General features: G+C 62.1%; 1 protein-coding gene across 8 annotated transcripts in view; it reads right to left on the reverse strand.

Moving 5' to 3' along the window:
- NADSYN1 (NAD synthetase 1) overlaps positions 1-17,749 on the reverse strand; it is a 32,818-nt gene extending 15,069 nt beyond the window's left edge. For 3 of the 8 annotated variants that reach the window (XM_046015128.1, XM_046015127.1, XM_046015126.1), the window contains exons 1-10: positions 17,601-17,736; positions 16,133-16,201; positions 15,697-15,757; positions 13,010-13,126; positions 11,306-11,359; positions 10,828-10,917; positions 6,221-6,272; positions 3,386-3,474; positions 3,152-3,269; positions 2,379-2,510 (exon numbers count right to left, since the gene is read on the reverse strand). In XM_046015128.1, the coding sequence (XP_045871084.1) occupies positions 2,379-2,510; positions 3,152-3,269; positions 3,386-3,474; positions 6,221-6,272; positions 10,828-10,917; positions 11,306-11,359; positions 13,010-13,126; positions 15,697-15,757; positions 16,133-16,201; positions 17,601-17,685 (867 nt within the window). In that variant the 5' untranslated portion in view covers positions 17,686-17,736. Of the gene's footprint in view, positions 1-2,378; positions 2,511-3,151; positions 3,270-3,385; positions 3,475-6,220; positions 6,273-10,827; positions 10,918-11,305; positions 11,360-13,009; positions 13,127-15,696; positions 15,758-16,132; positions 16,202-17,600 lie in introns of all 8 variants that reach the window. The other 5 variants (XR_006819965.1, XM_046015125.1, XM_046015122.1 and 2 more) reach the window with 4 other exon arrangements.
- Positions 17,750-17,792: the final 43 nt, after the last annotated feature.

The following is a 17,792-nucleotide window of genomic DNA, read 5'->3' on the forward strand; positions in this document are numbered from 1 at the left end:
TGCCCTGCGACCGGGAGGAGAGGCAACCCCAGGTCCAAGCCCGCACAGAGGAGGCCAGGCTGGAGGACGGCAGGGAGCTGGACCAGGGCCCCGGCCAGCCACGCGCGGGGCCTGGAGGTGCTGCCTGTGTGATCGGGTGACGTGTCCCTGCCCTCAAACCCAGATGAGACAGGAGTGTGAAGAATACAAAAATACCACAAAACAGAAAAAGAGCAAAATTTCAAAAAACAGCAAAAAAAAAGATTTTGATTCATTTATGTCTTTCTTTATGAAAACACCCCCTCGTAAAATTGCGTCACTAGAACATCGTCACCGCACGCAAGTTGGGGCAGCAAGAGCCAGTCCTGCGCGCCGCATGACACGGGGGCTGTGGCCCCCCAGACTCGTGTGGACGGGCCTGTGGGCAGCTGCTGTCGTCAACAGCGGGCCGGACCCCAGCTGGACACACCCACAGAGAGAAAGAGAAAATGGAGCGAGCGCATGTGTCCTTTGGCCTCCCCGTCATTTCCCAAAGTGATGGGCCACCAAAGCCACCGGGCTCTCCACAGGACAAAGCCAAGGGACGTGTGAGGCCACAGAAAACAAAGAGAGCCCAGATGATGTGACCGCGAGAAGCAGCCTCCGCTCCACCTTCCCCAGGACGGGTCAGCGCCCACAGACACGCCTGACGGAGGCGTCCGAGGAGCCAGCCAGCCCGTGAGGTCCGGAAGAGCCTGAGAAGCGCGTCCCGGGGAGGGTCAGCAGCTCTGCGGCTCTGTGTGACGGTCCCGAGTGCCACACGATGTCTTCTGTTCACTTTAGGTGAATCACAGAGGAAGTGGCAGGATGGCACAGAGTTTGGCCCGAGGACGGCGATGCCCTCACCCCCTCTCCCTGCACGCTTGGACAGAATCCAAGAATTCCAGCCCGAGAGCCCCGGGAGACAGAGGCAACGGCCCTCGGGTTCTTGTGCTTACGAATCAGCTGGGCGTCTGCTTCAAACACTGATCCCCAGGGTCCGATCCCCAGGGTCCAACCGTGAGGCCCAGAGCCTGCAGGGACCCGCACACTGGGTGTTCCTGGTGCAGGTGACCCCCCCGTGCGCTGCCAGTCAGTCCCGGGTCAGTTGCCCGCGGCTCTGATGTGCGGCCCAGCGTGTTGGCCACGTCGACCTGGCCTGAAGACAGCTGGGCATTCCGGCGGGACAGAGGACGCACTGCCTTCTGCACAAACTTGACCTTTCTGTCAAACCCTCCCGTCTCCATTGTGACGATGCAGACCCCTGCAGGCCTCTGGGGACAGGGTCACACAGCAGGCGTGGCCCGAAGGTCAGCTGGGAGGCAGGGAGCGTCCCTGCTGCCAAACTCCCGCCCTGCACCAGGCCAGGAGGCATCGTGGAACTCGCTGGCTCCGCTCCGAAACCCGGAGCGGTTTTATAACCACTGCCCTGCCCACACCCCAGCAAGGCCGCGGAGGTGCCAGATGTCACCTCCCCGATGTGAGCTCCCGCCGGGCCGCGCGGAGTTTCGCCGTGAGCTCGCTCGCGCTGCTGCCCTGCCTCTGAATCAGCGTCTCCCCCGTCCCCCGTCCCCACAGGCAGGCGGCTTCCGAGTGACGATAGCAGATGCCGTGGGAGGGCCCGCGGGAACCCGGGGCTGACTTTCCGGGCCTGCGGTGGGACCCGCACTTGAGTCCGTTTCTGGCAATAATAGCCTTTTCCTTTTGTTTTGAATTTAAAAGCAAAAATCAAAAAAAAAAAAAAAGAAAAAAAAAGCAAGAGCGAACAGTTCTCCACAAGGACTTTCTCTCCCTCCACTGTGAAGGACATTCACGCCCAACATGGCCGATGGGTTAGCGGGACAGACGGCGCCCAGACCCATGTCCTCTGGAGGAGGGCGCGTGTCCACCAGCTCCGTACAGGCCCACTTGGCTCCCCCCTCCCTGGTCCCTGTGCCCCTGGACTGTGGGGATGCCCCTCTGAGCGCACCCATGGCTCCCATGCAGACACGCCCGCCCACGGCCGGCTGGCTGCGTCCAGTGAGACCACAAGCCCCACGGTGACAGGCCCCCCAGAGGAGCATCGGGGCTCCCAGGACATGGGGGCAGGGGGACGCGGGGGCTGGATGGCATCGGGCCCACAGCTAGCACAGACACGCGCGTGCCTGGCCACGTGGGGAACAGCGAGCGGGTCTCGAGCTCCCCTGTGCTCCGTTCCTGTAGACGCGGGCCCCCCGCCAACGACCCCCCTCGCTGCGGGGACCGGGACCGATGCCTACTTATTCCCGAGGAGGCTCCGGTTCCACATCCTCCCGGGGGTCCCAGGGTCCCCTCTCTGCTGTCAGCACAGCCGCCCCCCGCCCCAGTGAGGTCACCCCCAGGGCACGCACGAGCTTGCTTACCACGTCGTCCAGGGAGAACTGGGAGCCCTGTGCGAAAACGCGGCCGTTCATGGCGATCAGGGCGCAGCCGTCATAGTAGAGCCGGTCCCCGTCACAGCCCTTCTGGTTGGCCAGCAAGTAGACCCCACCATTCTGGAGAAGACGCGGGGCAGCAGGACCTCACCTCCCCGTCCTCAGCCCTCCCGCCACGCCACAGGGAGCACCCCGGCAGGGAACCCGCACGCACGCCGTGGGCCCTTCCAACGCCCGTCGCCACCCGCAGCCGCCAGCCCCCCAGCGCCCTCACATGACCGCAGGAGGTGGGGGTCCAGGGAAGACAGACCCCACACGGCAGAGCCGAGACCCGAAGCTTTGCTGGCCCCAAGCCTGTCCCGTGACTGTGCCATGCTGCCCAGCGAGAGAGGCCACCCGAGGGCACTCCCCGTGCTCTGGCTCAGCGCCAACGAGCCCGCGGCACTCCTGCAGCCAGCGTCGCGCCCTGGGGACGGGTCCGGATGCTGGGGAGTGAGCCTGCGGCCGCTGGACACCATGAGCCCGTGTCCTGCTCCAGGGAGGGATGGCAGCGCCTGCCTCCCCGGTTGCCGGGGTTCAATGAGGTCAGGCGGGTGGGGCCCCAGCAGACGAGTCCCTGCACAGTTGCTGAGCCCTGGCCATAACACGGGCACCGGCACCCGCCGCGCAGGCCTTGTCCGCTGGGTTCCGGGGACTCGGGCGTGGGGGACGCAGCACCGGCCCGCAGTGCGCACACCCCGGCATCGCGGCCTAGTGCCTACCTTGGCGGTGGCCATGGTCACCAGATCCACCCTGGTGTGGGCTTTGCGCAGCACGTGGTGGCTGCCCGAGGCGTTGGTGAAGATCTCCACGCCGTCCAGGCCCATGTCCACGTGCGGGCTGCGGGCAGAGGCGGTTGACAGGAAGAGACGGGCTGCGTCCCCTCCCCGCCGCCCCCAGCCCCCAGGTCTCCAGGCCACACCGCCAGGGCTGCCGCGCGTGGGGCCGGGCCTGACCTGTGGGGCGTCCAGAGCTCCTCACAGATCTCGCTCCCGATGCAGGTGTCCCGGGTGGCCAGCACTGCGTCTCCGAAGGGCACGGTCTCCTGTAGCCAGAGGACAGGGCCCATGAGATCCCTTGGCCGTGTCCCGTCCGGGCTGTGTCCTGACCTCACCGCCCTTTCCCTCCCCATCCCAGTGTGGAGCAGTCCCAGCCCGGGCGGCCTGGCACCAGCGGGCATCTCACTAGCTGGGGGCTGTGCTCTGCGTGGCCGCGGGGCTCACTGTGTCACTCTGCGCTTGAAGCTTCCTTGGCACAATCCCCACAGTCATCCCCGTTATTAAGAATAAAGGGTCTCATTTAGCAAGGGCCACTCTACGCCAGCCGTGGCACCGTGCACCTTTCTGCGTCACCCACGCTCTCGCCGGTCTGACCCGGTGGTCCCACCCCTGTGCCCGGCAGGACCCGAGGCTCATTCAAGAAACCTGAGAAAGATCGCCCAGAGCCCAAGGGGCCGGGCCGGTGCACCAGCGTGTCCGTCACCAAGAACCACATTCACCAACCACGCATGGCAGGAGCCCCCCAGGCAGGCACAGAGCCTCCCCCGGGCTACCAGGCGGGGCCACGGAGGCCCTGAGCCCCCCACATGCTGACTGGTCACGCCGACGCCGCTGCTACACGCCGGCATGGGTCCAGTTTGGCTCCGACCCGTAATCCCAAAGTTACAGAAGAGGTGTTACTTTGTTCAGCCAAGAAATGATCCCGAGGCCTAGAGCACATCCCAGAACACCTGGCCGGGCTCCCTGCTCTGTGTGTGTGCGTGTGTGTGTGAGCGGGACACCCAAACTGCCCACGGCAAGAGCCACTTTCTTCTCTGATGCCTCCCGCCACGGAAGGACAAGGTCATTGTTCACTGTGGCTACGAGGACAGCCCTCCCCAGGACCCCTGCGCCCCTGCACGATGGCCACGTGGCAAACGTGAGCACGTGGGCACGGCTGGAATCCACACCCCATCCTGAGAAGGCCAGGGTCAGAGCGACAGGCTGGTGAACCACGTATCCAAAGCCGGGCTCACGGACCGCCCCTCCTCCGGGGACCTGAACTGTCCGCGCAGAGCAGGTCCTGGGCAGTCCTCACCCCGTTCCTGGACACGCCCCTCAACCTTAACCCACAGTTACTGAAGCCAATTCATGGAACCCCCTTCAAGCAGCTACCCCCAAAATCCTTCCAATGGCAGATTCCGTCCCACGTCAGCCCCGCGAGTCTCCCCTGGGATGGATTTTAGGATATACCATGATCCCATAAGAATGAAATGGGGAGCATCCCACTGTCCGGATTGCAGCAGACACGTCTGTTTCAGACACAGACACAGGGACACATACAAACACCCACAGAGCCTGTTCTGGGTCACGATGACTTTAGAATGTGCTCACTGCTGCAGTGCAGGGTCAAAGGAGTGTCCAGGTCACTTGGGAGGTGACCAGACCCGCCCTAACCTCAGCCATGCCCATTCCTGCCTGTCCGTGCAGAAGGCGCTGAGCCCAAGCTGGCCCCCGGAAGGGCCTCACTCACGAATCAAAGCCTGTGCCAGAGGCATAGTCTGGCTCCCAGGTGGGGGTAACCCCCATCCAGGAGCCAGGGCGGCCACTGTCCTCCAGGGACAAGGCAGAGGAAGCCACTGATGGCGAAGAGGCCAGCGGATGCGGAACCTCGCGGGAATCAGGGGTGAGGGACCCCGCTCTGGCTCAAGTCTGTCCCTGAGATCCTGATGAGTCTCGGCCGAGCCATCCGCTGGAGGGGGTCCATAAATGGCCGTGAGCCACCTGGAGTGTAGCCATCGGGGTACGGAGAACTCAGTGTTATGAGCTAAACTGTGCCTGTTGGAGCGCTGATACCCCCTCCCGCACTTCAGATCGTGACCCTATCTGGAGCGGGGGCCTTGTAGCACGTGGTTAAGGTAACATGACGTCACCAGGGTGGCCCTGATCCAGTGTGACCGGGGTCCTCACAGGAAGAAGGAATCAGGACACAGACGCGCACGAGGGACGACACCATGGGGACCCAGGGGGAGAGTCTGGGGGACCCGCCCTGCCTCCCGGGCATCGGCCTCCAGGGCGGAGAGGCAAGCATCGGTCACTCAGCACCGGCCCCTCCATCTGCGGTGCTGTCTTACGGCAGCCAGAGGCAAGTGATACCCCGGCAGGCAGGACGGGACCGCAGGCAGAACCGAGGAGGCAGGGCCCCGCAGCACCTCTGTGCCCCGGCTTGCGACCACCTGCGGGAAGCGGACAGAACAGGGTTCCAGCCGTCACCCCAGCAGCTCCCCGCAGGAAGAGGGTGGGCGCGGCCCCCGGATCCAGCCGGACGATCACAGCCCAGAAGGCCAGGCCAGCCAGGTCCAAGAGACATGATGCCAGACGCTGGATCGTTGCACACTCAACAGGCAGCCTCGTAAAGTCTCCTTGAGTTTTGCAACCAGAACCCTCCTTCCCCAACCCCAAACTTGGCTGCTTGGGTGGTCCCTTGGCCCAGGCAGCAGCCCAGCAAGGAGGAGCCCACTGAGGAGGGGTGAGGACCCCTCCCGCAGCTCCGCTGGCACCCCAGCTCCCCAGTATCCCAGCAGGTGAGCCAGAGAAGGGGGGAGGCACGGACGGGCAGAGCGTCACTGACGGAAGAGAAAGGAGGCGCCCAGCACCCCCGGGGCTCCATCCTCCCGGCTCGTACAGGAATCTCTCCCCGTGTTTGGTTTCGTTCCTCCACCCGTCAGGGCGGGTTAGGGTCCTGCCCCACGTGGTGCGCGTTAGCCCGGAACAGGGACATCAGGCTGGAAAATGAGACCTCGTCACACTCACCTGCTTCGTCACGTCCTGTATCATCCGGGGGAGAAAATACTCCTCTGTCTGCCTGGGGAGGGAAGCACCGCAGACCTGAGGACGAGCATCTCAGAGAGCAAGACGACAGCGTCCCAGCGCGAGCAAACCCCCGCCCCGAGCTCCGAACCCACGGCTCGGCAGACGGCTGTCAGCTGCGCACGCGCCTTAACCGTCCCCGTCGGGGGAAGAGAAGCACGGAGGGTGAACAGAGGAAGCTCTGGTGCGTTCTCCTCGCGGGCACCACGGTGCCTGGGGGCCTCCGACCGACTGGGCTTCCCCGCGCCTTGTGGTCCGGCGCTCCTGAGACACATGTCACAGCTGTGCTCTGCAGAGCCGTCACGCTTCCCCCGGGGAGAAATCCAGCGGGACGTCCTGACCGGTCTCTGAGCCCGGAACAGCACGCCGCATCAGCCCACACGACTGCGAACCCGTGTCGTCACCGAGAAGACGGAACGGTCTCCCAGCGGGACGAGACGGACAGTCTGACACAGAGCTTGGGTGAGAGGCCTCCCCAGGGGCTACGCGGAGAGCTGGGATGTATAAAATAGTTCCCAGATCCAAGCCCAAATGGGGCGTTACCAGAACACCAGGAAGACCTGGAGTTACGTATATTTCTTTTTTCTGAGAATTCACAAGAACCTTCTGGGATGATGGCAGCAGCTTTTACTTAAGCAAATCCTAACGCTGGGAAACTGGAGGGTGCTGCCTTCTGTCCCACGCTAAGGACGGGGATGGGGACACGCCACACTGCTGACCTCCGAGACGCCCAGCCGTCCCACAGCGAGCTCTCTACCCACCACGGGCAAGTCTGCTGATGGCGATGCCGCTGAGTCAAAATGCTCATTAAAGGGAAGAGTCCCCACCCCAAGGTTCGTCCCTTCCCCTCCTCCCCCGCCCCCCCCCCCCCAGGACCCACTGAGGACGAGACCAAAGCAAACCACCGGGAGACGGTATTCCGCGGTCACCACCACGCTCAGTCTCTGCTCCAAGGCCAGCGATCACCGCGTACCTCGTGGGTGAAACTCACCGGGCTTCATCCAGACCCAGACATCGTGAGTCCAGGCCCTGCACTGGCCTGTCCTCTGGAGCTTGGCTCAGGCCGGCCCGACCTCCTGCCACGGACCCCGCACCTGACTCCTCTGCACAGCCTACGCCCTTCTCCCGCTGGAAACCCTTTCCTCCCGGCCCACACCCTCTGGAAAAACCTAGCTGCGGACTCCTGCCCAGAAACTCGCTTTGGCCGTGCCGCCAGAAGCCTTCTCTGCCCGCAAACAGCTACAGAGCCCGGGTGACACCTGCCTCACCGCGCTTAAGTCTGGGGGCGCAACTGAGAACATAACGAAAACGAGCAGATTCTCAAGTTCTCTGCAGTCAAGAACTGGGTTATATTTTCTCGTTTTCTCAGGCCTGAAGCTGTCATGGGGTCATCACTATGGTAGGGACACAGGGACGTGCCCAATCATCGAGACCATTTTGGCACTGCGCCCGTGGGTAAAAACCTCTGTCGTTTCACTGGTGCCGAAGAGAGTGGCGGCTCTAGCTCGGTGCCTGCCGCCACCCCGCCACGGGCGTCATCACGCGAGCGCCGTCTGGAGGAGCCGCCGCGAGACCCACACGTCCACACGACGGGGACGCGCAACACCAGACTCCCAGGAAATGCAGAGATAACGCGCCCCAGGAACAGATCTCAGAGATGACCGACGGCGGAAGATGACAGGAGAGCCTGTGCGCGATGAAAAGGCTCTGAAACACTGGGACCTGCACAGATCTGAAGAACAGAGTCTCCCGCGGGGCACAGCACAGAGGACGGGGTTAGAGGAACGAGCCCCAGGAGAAAATACAGGTACGTGGGCAGAGAGCGGACTGGAGACCCGGACTCGTGGTGCCCGACAGCGAAGGCAACAGAACGAAAGCATCCGGGAGCGGGAGAAAGAAAACGTTCCCCAGATGACAGCCCGACGGCTGGGGGCGCCGGGGGGCGCAGCGGGTGAAGCGTCTGCTTCGGCTCAGGTCATGATCTCAGGGTCCTGGGATCGAGCCCCGCGTCGGGCTCCCTGCTCAGCAGGGAGCGCGCTTGTCCCCTGCCCGTTCCCAGCTCCTGCTCTCTCACTCCCTCTCAAATGAACAAATAAATCTTTAAAAATAATTAAAGTCCCGACGGTCATAACACAGCTGGGCGCGCGCGGGGAGGGCAGGAGGGGCCCAGCGGCTCGAAGCAGCCCAAGGCCCGGCAGTGCCGACAGCTGTCCGCCCTGACGGCCGCCGGCTGGTGCACCTGCTCCCGCCTCGACGTGCCTCACACGGTCCCCGCTGTCCCCAGCCTGCAGCTCCCTGCGGGCGTCCCGCCTCATCCCCGCGAGGCGCCCACATGCTCACAGCATGGGGGGGGCCGCTGCCCCCCAGAAGGCCACACCCAACTGTTCTATAAAGTCGCCCTTGGTCTGGTGCCCTCGCCGGGACCTGGTGCATCCCAACTTTCAATTTTACCGCTCAGGGGTGCAGAGAGGAACCCCACGGTGCCACCGGCTCACACTGGCCGGAGTTCTCGCACCCTCCGGCATCGCCTCGCCCGGTTCAATTCATTCATTGACGATTGACGATTCAATTCATCGTCGCTTCTGTTCAATTTCGCCGTTGTTCTTTGTACCTTTCGTTGCCCATTTGAGTTTCCTGGATTGAGAACTTTTTCTGTTTTTTATTGATTCAGGAGTCCCTTATACACCCTGAGCAGCAAGCTTCGGGCATTCGGCAAATACTGCTGGGTCCCCACCACCCGCCGGTGCCCTTCTCAGAGCTAAGGACACCACGAAGGCAGGGACAGGCCACGCTGACACCGGCCACACGCTGTTCTCCGCGCCTCACACGCCAACTCGCGTCAGCCCCACAACCATAGCCCTACGGGGTCACCGCTATCACTGGCCCCAAGGTGCACAGAGGTCGGGTCGTTTTCCTGGCCCCAAGGAGCCCGGCCAAGTGGCAGAGGCAGGGTCTGACCTCCCACCGCCAGAGACGCCTGCTCTGTAAGAGCCGCAAACAAGCCCTCCATGTGGCTTGGATCCGAAAAGGGGCTTCACCTAAGCAAGCACGAGAAAACGAGAAAGCGCGCTCAGAAGATGGTCACATACAGATTCCAGCAGAGATGGAGGGTCGGAGGATGGAATCTTCTGGAATGTGGGAAATCAGAGCTAAGACCACTAGAGAAGATGGCCCAGGAAATCGGATCCCCAATCAAGAGACGTTCCAGAAACAGAACCCAGAACGGAAACTCGCCCAGAAAGGACAAACTTTCCCAAAGCCAAGGGTCACGGGGCCACAGAGGGCCTCACACAAGGCCCCAAAGACCCACACCAAGGCCCGTAGAACAAAATGTTAAAAGACCAAAGATAACGAGAAGCTTCTCCACCAGCCCTGGAGAGAAGAAACTTGGAGTAGCAACAGGCTTCTCCCCAGCGAGGGCACAAGCCAAAGAGAATCCTTCAAGGGACACACTTAAAACTATGCAAAAAAGTTATGTTTAACCTAGAGGTTTTTTTTAATTCTGCAAAACTAATCATCACACATAAGAGCCCAATAAAGACATCTGCAAGCAAGCAAGGTATCAGAAACCCCGCTCAGTGATCTTTGCTTAGAAAGTTGGAATTTACCATAAGAAGTGGACTTGGTCTTCCCAGCACTGAGCTGGCCCTGAAGGTGTTTTCATGTTAATGGTGTCAGTGGGGAAGGCCCCTGGTTGCCCGGGGGCCAGCCCGGGAGTTGGAGCTTTCAGACCCATCTCCAGGACTGGGGAGGGACCACTGGCTGGGGGTGGAGTTCAGTGGCCAAAGGCCAATGATTCCATCAGTCATGCCTGGTCGCGAAGCCTCCAGAACACCGCGGAGAATGAGGAGGGTCGGGGAGATCCCGGGTTGGCGGCCACGTGGAGATCTGGGGAGAGCGCTGCACCCCCAGAGCCAGCCCCGGGCGTCTCTCCCACCTGGCTGTCCTGATCACATCCTCTTAGAGCAAACCGTGGTCCAGAAGCCAACCTCAGGAGGGGTGGTGGGAACCTCTGGAACCTACTAGAAGCCACGTGCCTGCCCATGAGCAACGCTTCAGAGACACTGGTGCGTGGGTCAGCCCAGGACAGGGAGGAGAAGTCCCCCAGAGCCGTGCGGGGGGGTGTATGCCCCAAACACACAAACACACAAAACCCCAAAGTCTTCCTACGTAAGAATACAGAGCAGTCGAAGATCCGTCACCGGAAGCTGGACCTGGAGCAGCCGCGGCGCCCGCAAGAACCTGGGCGTGTCGCTCAGCCCGGGGGTGACCGTGCCCGTGGGGGAGGCCGGGGGTGCTACCACACCGTGCGCCCTGCAGAGGACAGCCCGAAGCCTCGGGCTGGGACCCCCAGACACCAGGTGCTCGAGGGGCCACAGCCGATGCGCCTCCTGTACTAAACCAGCCACCCTGTAACAGCCTCAAGAGGCTGTGCCCGAAACGGCAGGAGTGTGCCCCGGGTCCTCACGCACCTCCCCCAGGCCGCGGACCGCGGCTCTGCCCAGGGAAGACAGGACACGAGCGTCCCTGCTCGGGGCACCGGGACTCACCGGCTCCGGGACCACGGGGTGAACCAGCGCAGCTCCCGGTAGTTGCCCTCATTGGCCAAGGCCATTTTGGGTCTGATGAGCAGGATCTTCCTGCAGGAGAACAGGACGGCTCCTGAGATGAACATCGGGCAGCCAGGGACGGCGCGTGGGTCTGCCCCCCCGACAATGGATGATGACTGAGTCGGCGAGACCCAGCAGCTGTGCTCTGCGGGCAGCTAAAGTCCGGTGTCTGCGGGGAAACAGGCTTGCCACCCTCCCTCGAACAACTTCCTGCCAGCTGCCCCACCCCGCGGTCTCTCTCCTCACACCCGAAGGGTCGACAGTGGGCAGAGATCAGAAGCAGTGACATTAAGGACCGGCGTTTCTGGAAGCTGCCGCCCAGCACACGGCCCCCACGGACTGTGCGGTTCCAGGGACCACCTGGTTCCCCGGGACATGCCCAGGGCAGCAGAGCCGGGGGGAGGTGGCCGCCACTTACCCATTGAGAAATATCACCCTGCAGTTGTAGCGGACATTTTTGTGCATGACAGGCCTGCGGGGAGAGGGGACACGCGCGCGTCTGTGAACAGCAAAACCCCATGTCCGTTTCCGTACGCAGCGTCCTCGGGCTCGGGAGGGAAGCATGAAGCTCCACGGCAGCTTCTACAGGGGGTTCCTGCCCTGGCGGGGGCTCTAACAGACACTCTTCTAACGGAGCACAGTCATGCCCTCTCCGACTCTCCGTCTCTCCTGGAATGTTCTCAGACCTTCCACAGGCTGCCCCCCCCCCCACCTGCACGCAGCCCTGGCACCGTGTCACCTCTCCGGCCCCTACTGGCCTCAGGCACCTCCCCTGTGCCTTCCCGGTCTCCTTCAGCACACCTCCTGACCTGCGGCCTGTGCCCCTTCTAGGAGGCGGGCTTTCTAGGGGCCGGGGTGCTGAGCACGTGTCCCCCACTCTGCCTGGACCCCTCCCACAGACTTTGCCCTTCCCGTCCCCCCTCCCACCGTGTCCTCCCCCTCTGCAGGAAGCCATGTGCTCTGCTAGGGCAGAGCTGGGCAGGCATCAAGGACGTCAGAATATAATTATTGTTTTGTTCAGAAGCTAACAGGCCCAGATAAACGCTAGATCTGAAAAGAAAACATCATTATAAATATGACGGTTAGCGTTTTAAGGTGAAAAGTAGAAAAATAAAAACAGGGTTATAGGGCAGCTGGGCGGCTTAGTCGCTTGAGTCTGGCACTCGATTTCAGCTTGGGTCATGACCTCAGGGTTGTGAGATCGGACCCCAACTTCGACTCCCTGCTCAGCGAGGCGTCTGCTTCTCTCCCACTCCCTCTGCCCCCTCCCTGCTCTCTCTCTCAAATAAATAAGTAAATCTTTAAAAAAAATAGGATTATAAACTCCAAGCCCACAGAAGCGGAGCACAGGAGAACTCCCAAAGACAGGGGCGAACCAGAGGGAGACGACAGGACCAGAGCAGGACCGAGCCCCTGTGAGGGCTGCAGCAGGACACGCAGGAACGTCCAGGTCCTAATTTCTGGAGCCCGTGAACGGACCACGTGACTTAGCGAGAGGCACTTGGCAGACGTGATGACTAAGTTACAGACCCTGAGGTGGGGAGGCTATCCCGGACTACCGGGGCCACCAATAAAGTCACCAGGTCCTTACAGGAGGAGGAGGGATCAGAGCAGGAGCTGTGAGCAAGGAAGCGGAGACGCAGGGGACCACTACGTACCCGCGCCGTATACACCTGCACCCGTGGACCCCGCCCCCTTACGTACCCGCGCCGTATACACCTGAAACTACGGACCCCGCCCCTCCGTACACCTGCACCTATGGAACCAAGGGGTCCGTGCGCTGACGTGGAGTGACGTGGCATCATCCCAGGACTTCCCATGAAGTGAAGAAAGTGCCACGCGTGTCTGTGTGCGGCAGGGAGAACGCCGTGCTCCCACTGCGCACCGTGTGCTCCCACACGCATAGGAGCTTCTGGGGGAACCTGCAAAACCGCTTCCTAGAGCTGCCTCCGAGGGGGACATAGGGGTCTCCAGGCCAGGGAGGGAACAGAACCCACTTTTCAACAGAAGACCTTTTGTATCTGGAATGTGCGGACGCCACACCCCTCCCGTGGGAGAGTTCGCACCCTGAACCTTTCTTATTTTCTGAGATTGCCTTCCCGACGCTCGCGTTGGCACTTACATTCCCACATCACAGATGATATCCCGCGTGACCGGAGATTCCAGAAGGGCAGCCAGGACTTGGAGCGAATGCAAGAGGGTGTCCGACTCGTAATAATGATCCCAACACCCGTAGCCACTGCAGAGGAAGGGAGCAGGCGGGTGAGCCCCGGAGATGCCCCCGGGGGAGGAGGAAGGGGGGACAGGGGAGCCCGGGAGACACTGGGGGGGGGGGGTAGCAGGGGCCCACGGGCCATCGGAGTCGGAACGTGCAGGGGTGCAGCCCGTGATTGCACTCTCTAACCCAGGCTAGGATCGCTGCTGCAACAGAGGGCGTGTTTCCCCGCAAATGAAGAAACCTCTGGCCCCAGGCTCGCTCTTCTAGCTTTAAGTTACAGGGAGAAATTCTCACTTGTGTCAACATGCCTACCTAGGGGTTGTTCGTTTTTTTTTTAACTGTTAACTGTCAATCACATGGATCTACAGAGCCGGACCCACAGGAACAGGCTCCTCAGGCATGGGGCATCGCTCACATCCTTCCACCACCACTCACAGAGCGACTCCTAGCTCCGGCTGTGGGTCATGCTGGTAGCAGGCCGGATGGCGTCCCCCAGACACCTGCGTCCCCCTCCTTACCCTCCCGAGCCCGTGACCATGACCGCACTTGGGGGAAGGGTCTCTACAGAGGTAATTAAGGATCTAAGGAGGAGAGGCGTCTGAATGACCTGGGCAGGTCTGAATCCAACAGGAGGCACGACATGGTGGGGGGCACGGCAAGACGGAGACGGGAGGCGTGCGGCCGCGGGACAAGGGACTGGGAGCGACAGCAAGACGAGACAGGACGGGTCCTCCCCTGGCGCTTCTGGAGGAAGCAGGGCCCTGTCAACACCCTGATTTGGGGCTTCTGGCCTCCAGAACCAGCTGCTTGAAGTCACCCAGCCTGTGGGACTGTGTTTCCAGCAGCCCCAGGAAACTCAGAGCTCCAGGATGTCATAATGTGAAGATGGGCTTGCGGGCAGTCTCCTGGCACGTGTGTGCCGGGAACAAAGCAGAGAGCATCTGTAAACTACTTTCAAATCTTCCAAAACGTTTCCTTCCTCCTGTGCAGTGGCCTGGGAGCGATGTCGCAGAGGCCGAGCAGAGCTTGTGCCGGCGGACGCAGACCTCCACAAGTGGGCATTCGCATGTTTAATGTCTAGAAGGCAGGCCTCTCGGCCTTGGGTTCTGAGAAGGAAAGTCCAGGTTCTCAGAGGAAAACGAGATCAAGGAGACGCCCCCCGAGGAATCAGGACCTGCGTTGGCCTTTCCTCTCCTGGGCAGAGTCCTGCTCCGGGGTCTCGTGCCCTGGGGGCTCCCGTGCCGCACGAGCATGAAGCCACCAGCGGGCCCCTTGCCCCTTGGGCTGGCCGACAGCTGGAGGGGCATTTTGTAACGGGGCTGTAAGTGCCCGCCGCCCTGTTTAGGCAGCAGTCTTCCATCCACAAAGTCTACCAATCTGGCCCGAAGAACACAGACAGCCTTTCTGGCAAAGGACCTCTAGGTCCACGAGTCAGCCTGTCCCAGTGGCACCGGCCCCTCATGACCCTTCCAAGTGCTCCTTTTGGGGTGGGAGCTGGAGCCCTGGCCACCAGGGACAGGAAGTGGGCGTGCTCTGTGAATGGGCTCGGCTCCCCTCCTGCCCCAGCTTCCTCTCTGCAAACCGTTGCAAATAATAAAGGGGGGCCTGCTCGGCGGGCTAAAAATGACATGATACGATTATACCGTCCTGGGATCCCGTAGCTAAAACCCTCCGTCTTTTAAAATGACAGGTCCAGATTTGGGGGCCAGGCATGGGGAGAGCACAGGACAAAGAGAGGGGCAAGGACCTAACCCGGGAGTGTCTGGGCCACGATAATTCCAGGGGACTGGGCTATGGAGGGTAGCCCTGCAATGGGAAGAACAGACAAAACAGAAAGACAGAGCCAGGATCCTGGGGGTAGAGGTCACATAGACACACCAGGACCCCAGGGCCCGAGGAGTGTCTTAAGACCACGTTAAGTGAGGGTACAAAAGCCCTGGGCTACCATGGGAGACCCGGCCCGAGCCGAAGCCGGAATTCCAAGCACAGAAGTCCAGCTCGCGAGGAGAAGGACAGGAGTGGCCTCAAGGACAGACACAAAGACACTGGCAAAGAAGCGCTTTCTGTTCACACGAAGCCCAGAAACCGAGGTGGGGACATGGCCGGAGGAGGGACTTCTGATCCCAGGACTTGTACACACGTGGGAACCCAGAGGGCCGCTGACATCTGTCACAAAACCACCGTAGTTCATGAGACACTTAAACGCGATGACGGCTTATTTCTGAATAAGGGACAAGGAGGACCCAGCCTCCTGATGGCTGCGAGAAGGCAGAGCGGAAATGACCACTCACACTCGCTTGTGCAGAGATGCTGAGACCAGGAAGTGAAGTGCTTACGGCCACACGTGAAAGGGAGGACCGGGGAAGGGTGGGGGGCTTGGCCATCAGCCCGGCTGCCAGGTCTCTGTGCCTCTAGTGACCCGACACGGGATTGCAGGCGCCCAGAGGCCCACCCGCCAGCTTCCGATGCCCCTCAGCAGGCCTGCACAGCTGCACCTCTCTGTGCCCACCCCCCGCCGCTGCGTTTCCGCCGTGGAGCTGGTGCCGATCCCTCCACCGCCCTGCCCTGCGGGGTCCGCCTTCGGCTCTCACCATATTTCCAGTTCCGGTCCCAGCCTGTATCTTGCTCCTTTGCGTTTGGCGATTTCGATACCTGAGAAAGAGAGAGAAGGGCAGGGTCAGTGCTTACGCCGCGGTCGGAGGCAGACGAATCGCTGCTGCGCCAGCTGGGATAAAAACCAGACCCCGAACCAGAGCGCTCCGTGATCTCCCGGGCCCCGCCCCACGCGGCCAAGGAGCGGCTGTCCCACGGACCCTGCTTACCCCCCAGGAAACAAGACACAGGGCCTGCAGGACTGACCCTTAGCCTGGGGGAGGAGGAGGAAGCCACGCCCTGGTCGCTCATTAACGGGCAGGTGTGGAAGACAGAGTGCAGCGAGAAGGCGGGATGCGAAGGACGGCAGCGTACGGCGGCCCCAGCGCTGGGCACCAGCAGCCTCTGGTTTGGGACAGCGGGCCCAGAGCGCACCTGCCGGCGAAAGGCCACCGGAACAGACACTCCGCTCTGGCCACGGACCGCCTCGCTCCAAGGACTGCTCTGCGCTCAGTGAGATGAAAGCAGGTCTCGGCGCGTTGCTGGAAAGATGCCCTCGCCTGCACCTCCTGTTCTTACTGCTCTCAGCAGACCCTCTGGCAAGGAGCGGCTCCGAGCAAGATGGCCGGCGCGAGCACACCTGCGGGGCTGCCCAGGACAGCCCCCCTCTAGCTGTAGGTACGAGTGGTTGGACCTTTTCCACTCACCGGTGAGCTGGTGCCAAGGCTCCCGTATGGGGACGCTCGCAACAACCACACCCTAGTCTCTAAGCTCCCGGGCTCGCCCCTTACTCTGCTCCCCTCCTGGGGCCGGCTTCTCCCGCAGTCTAGCCATCGGGATGGTGTCCGGGCACCAGACACAGGAACAGCACTCCCGCCTGTCTTGAAGTCTGACCTGCTTCAAGCTCACGTGCTCCTCGCCTGCTGACCTAAGTCCCTGGATCTGCTGCAGAACCAACCTGCTCTCCTTGAGATCGTCAGACACTGGCCTCCCGGGGTGAGGGACCTGGCTCTCCCAGATGAAGCGCCCTGACCGCATTGGAGAACAGCTCAGGGGGCGGGGGGATGCCAGTGAGTCCATTCAGGGTCACGGCCACATCCGACTGCCGCCTGGGCACCTGCTCCACCCGCACACAGCCCCCCTCCCTCTTCCGGAACCTTCCCCTTTGAAACCCTCAGGCTTCCCCTGGACAGAGGTTAGATGGCCTTTGACACGTTAGTCCTCCATCTTCCCAGTCTGCCTAGTTCCTGAATAAAGCAACTTTCTCCTTAACGCACCCCCCATCACTGGTTGCTCCAGTGTGGACGGCAAGCTGCGGGGCCTGAGTTGGGAACCAGTTCTCTGGTTACAAAACCGTGTTTCCTGGGACACTTTCTCACAACATCCTCGCTGGTGGTTGGCCACGCTCTCCCCTTAAATGCCTCTAAACATGGGCAACTCAGCACCTCTCGGGCAGCTGGGCCCTAGCTGAGCCACGCTGGACCCCAGAGGTAGGAGGACAGCTAAGCCTCAGCCTCTCATCGCCCTCCCTGCCTCTGCAGCCAGGCTTTCCCTACCACGAGTGTACACCAGGGGTCCCCCCAGGCCCGGTAAGCCACCCCCAATTCAGGAGCAGCCCGCGAGGGGGGCGGTCATTATGCATCATCTTATCTGCCCCCGGGGGGCTGCGACCTTCCAAAGAGCAGGGACGTGTGTGCATCACAAGCAAGCGGGGGCTGGACCTCGGCCGCCCCCACCCCGTAACCCCGCCACCCCGCCCGCCCCTCCGCTCCCCCAGCCTCTGTGCCCGCCGCACCCCGTCCCCCTCGCACCTGTCCCGCCCCGGACCGCGGCTTCCCGCTACCCTGGACCCTCCCCCCCCCCAGTCCTCCCACTGCCCCCACCCCGCCGCCCCCAGACTCACTCTTTAAAATCCTCTGCAAATTGCCCTCGAAGTCCAGGGCCCATTGGTTGAGCGCGCAGGTGGCCACGGTCACCTTCCGGCCCATCCTGACCCAAGCGTCTCTTCCGGGTCGCCCCGCGGGTCTGGCCGGCCGGGGACAGCCCAGCCGCGGCGACAGGCCCCGCCCCCGCCCCGCCGCGCCCCCGCCCCGCC

Source organism: Meles meles, chromosome 8, assembly GCF_922984935.1.
Source record: "Meles meles chromosome 8, mMelMel3.1 paternal haplotype, whole genome shotgun sequence".
NCBI lineage: Eukaryota > Metazoa > Chordata > Mammalia > Carnivora > Mustelidae > Meles > Meles meles.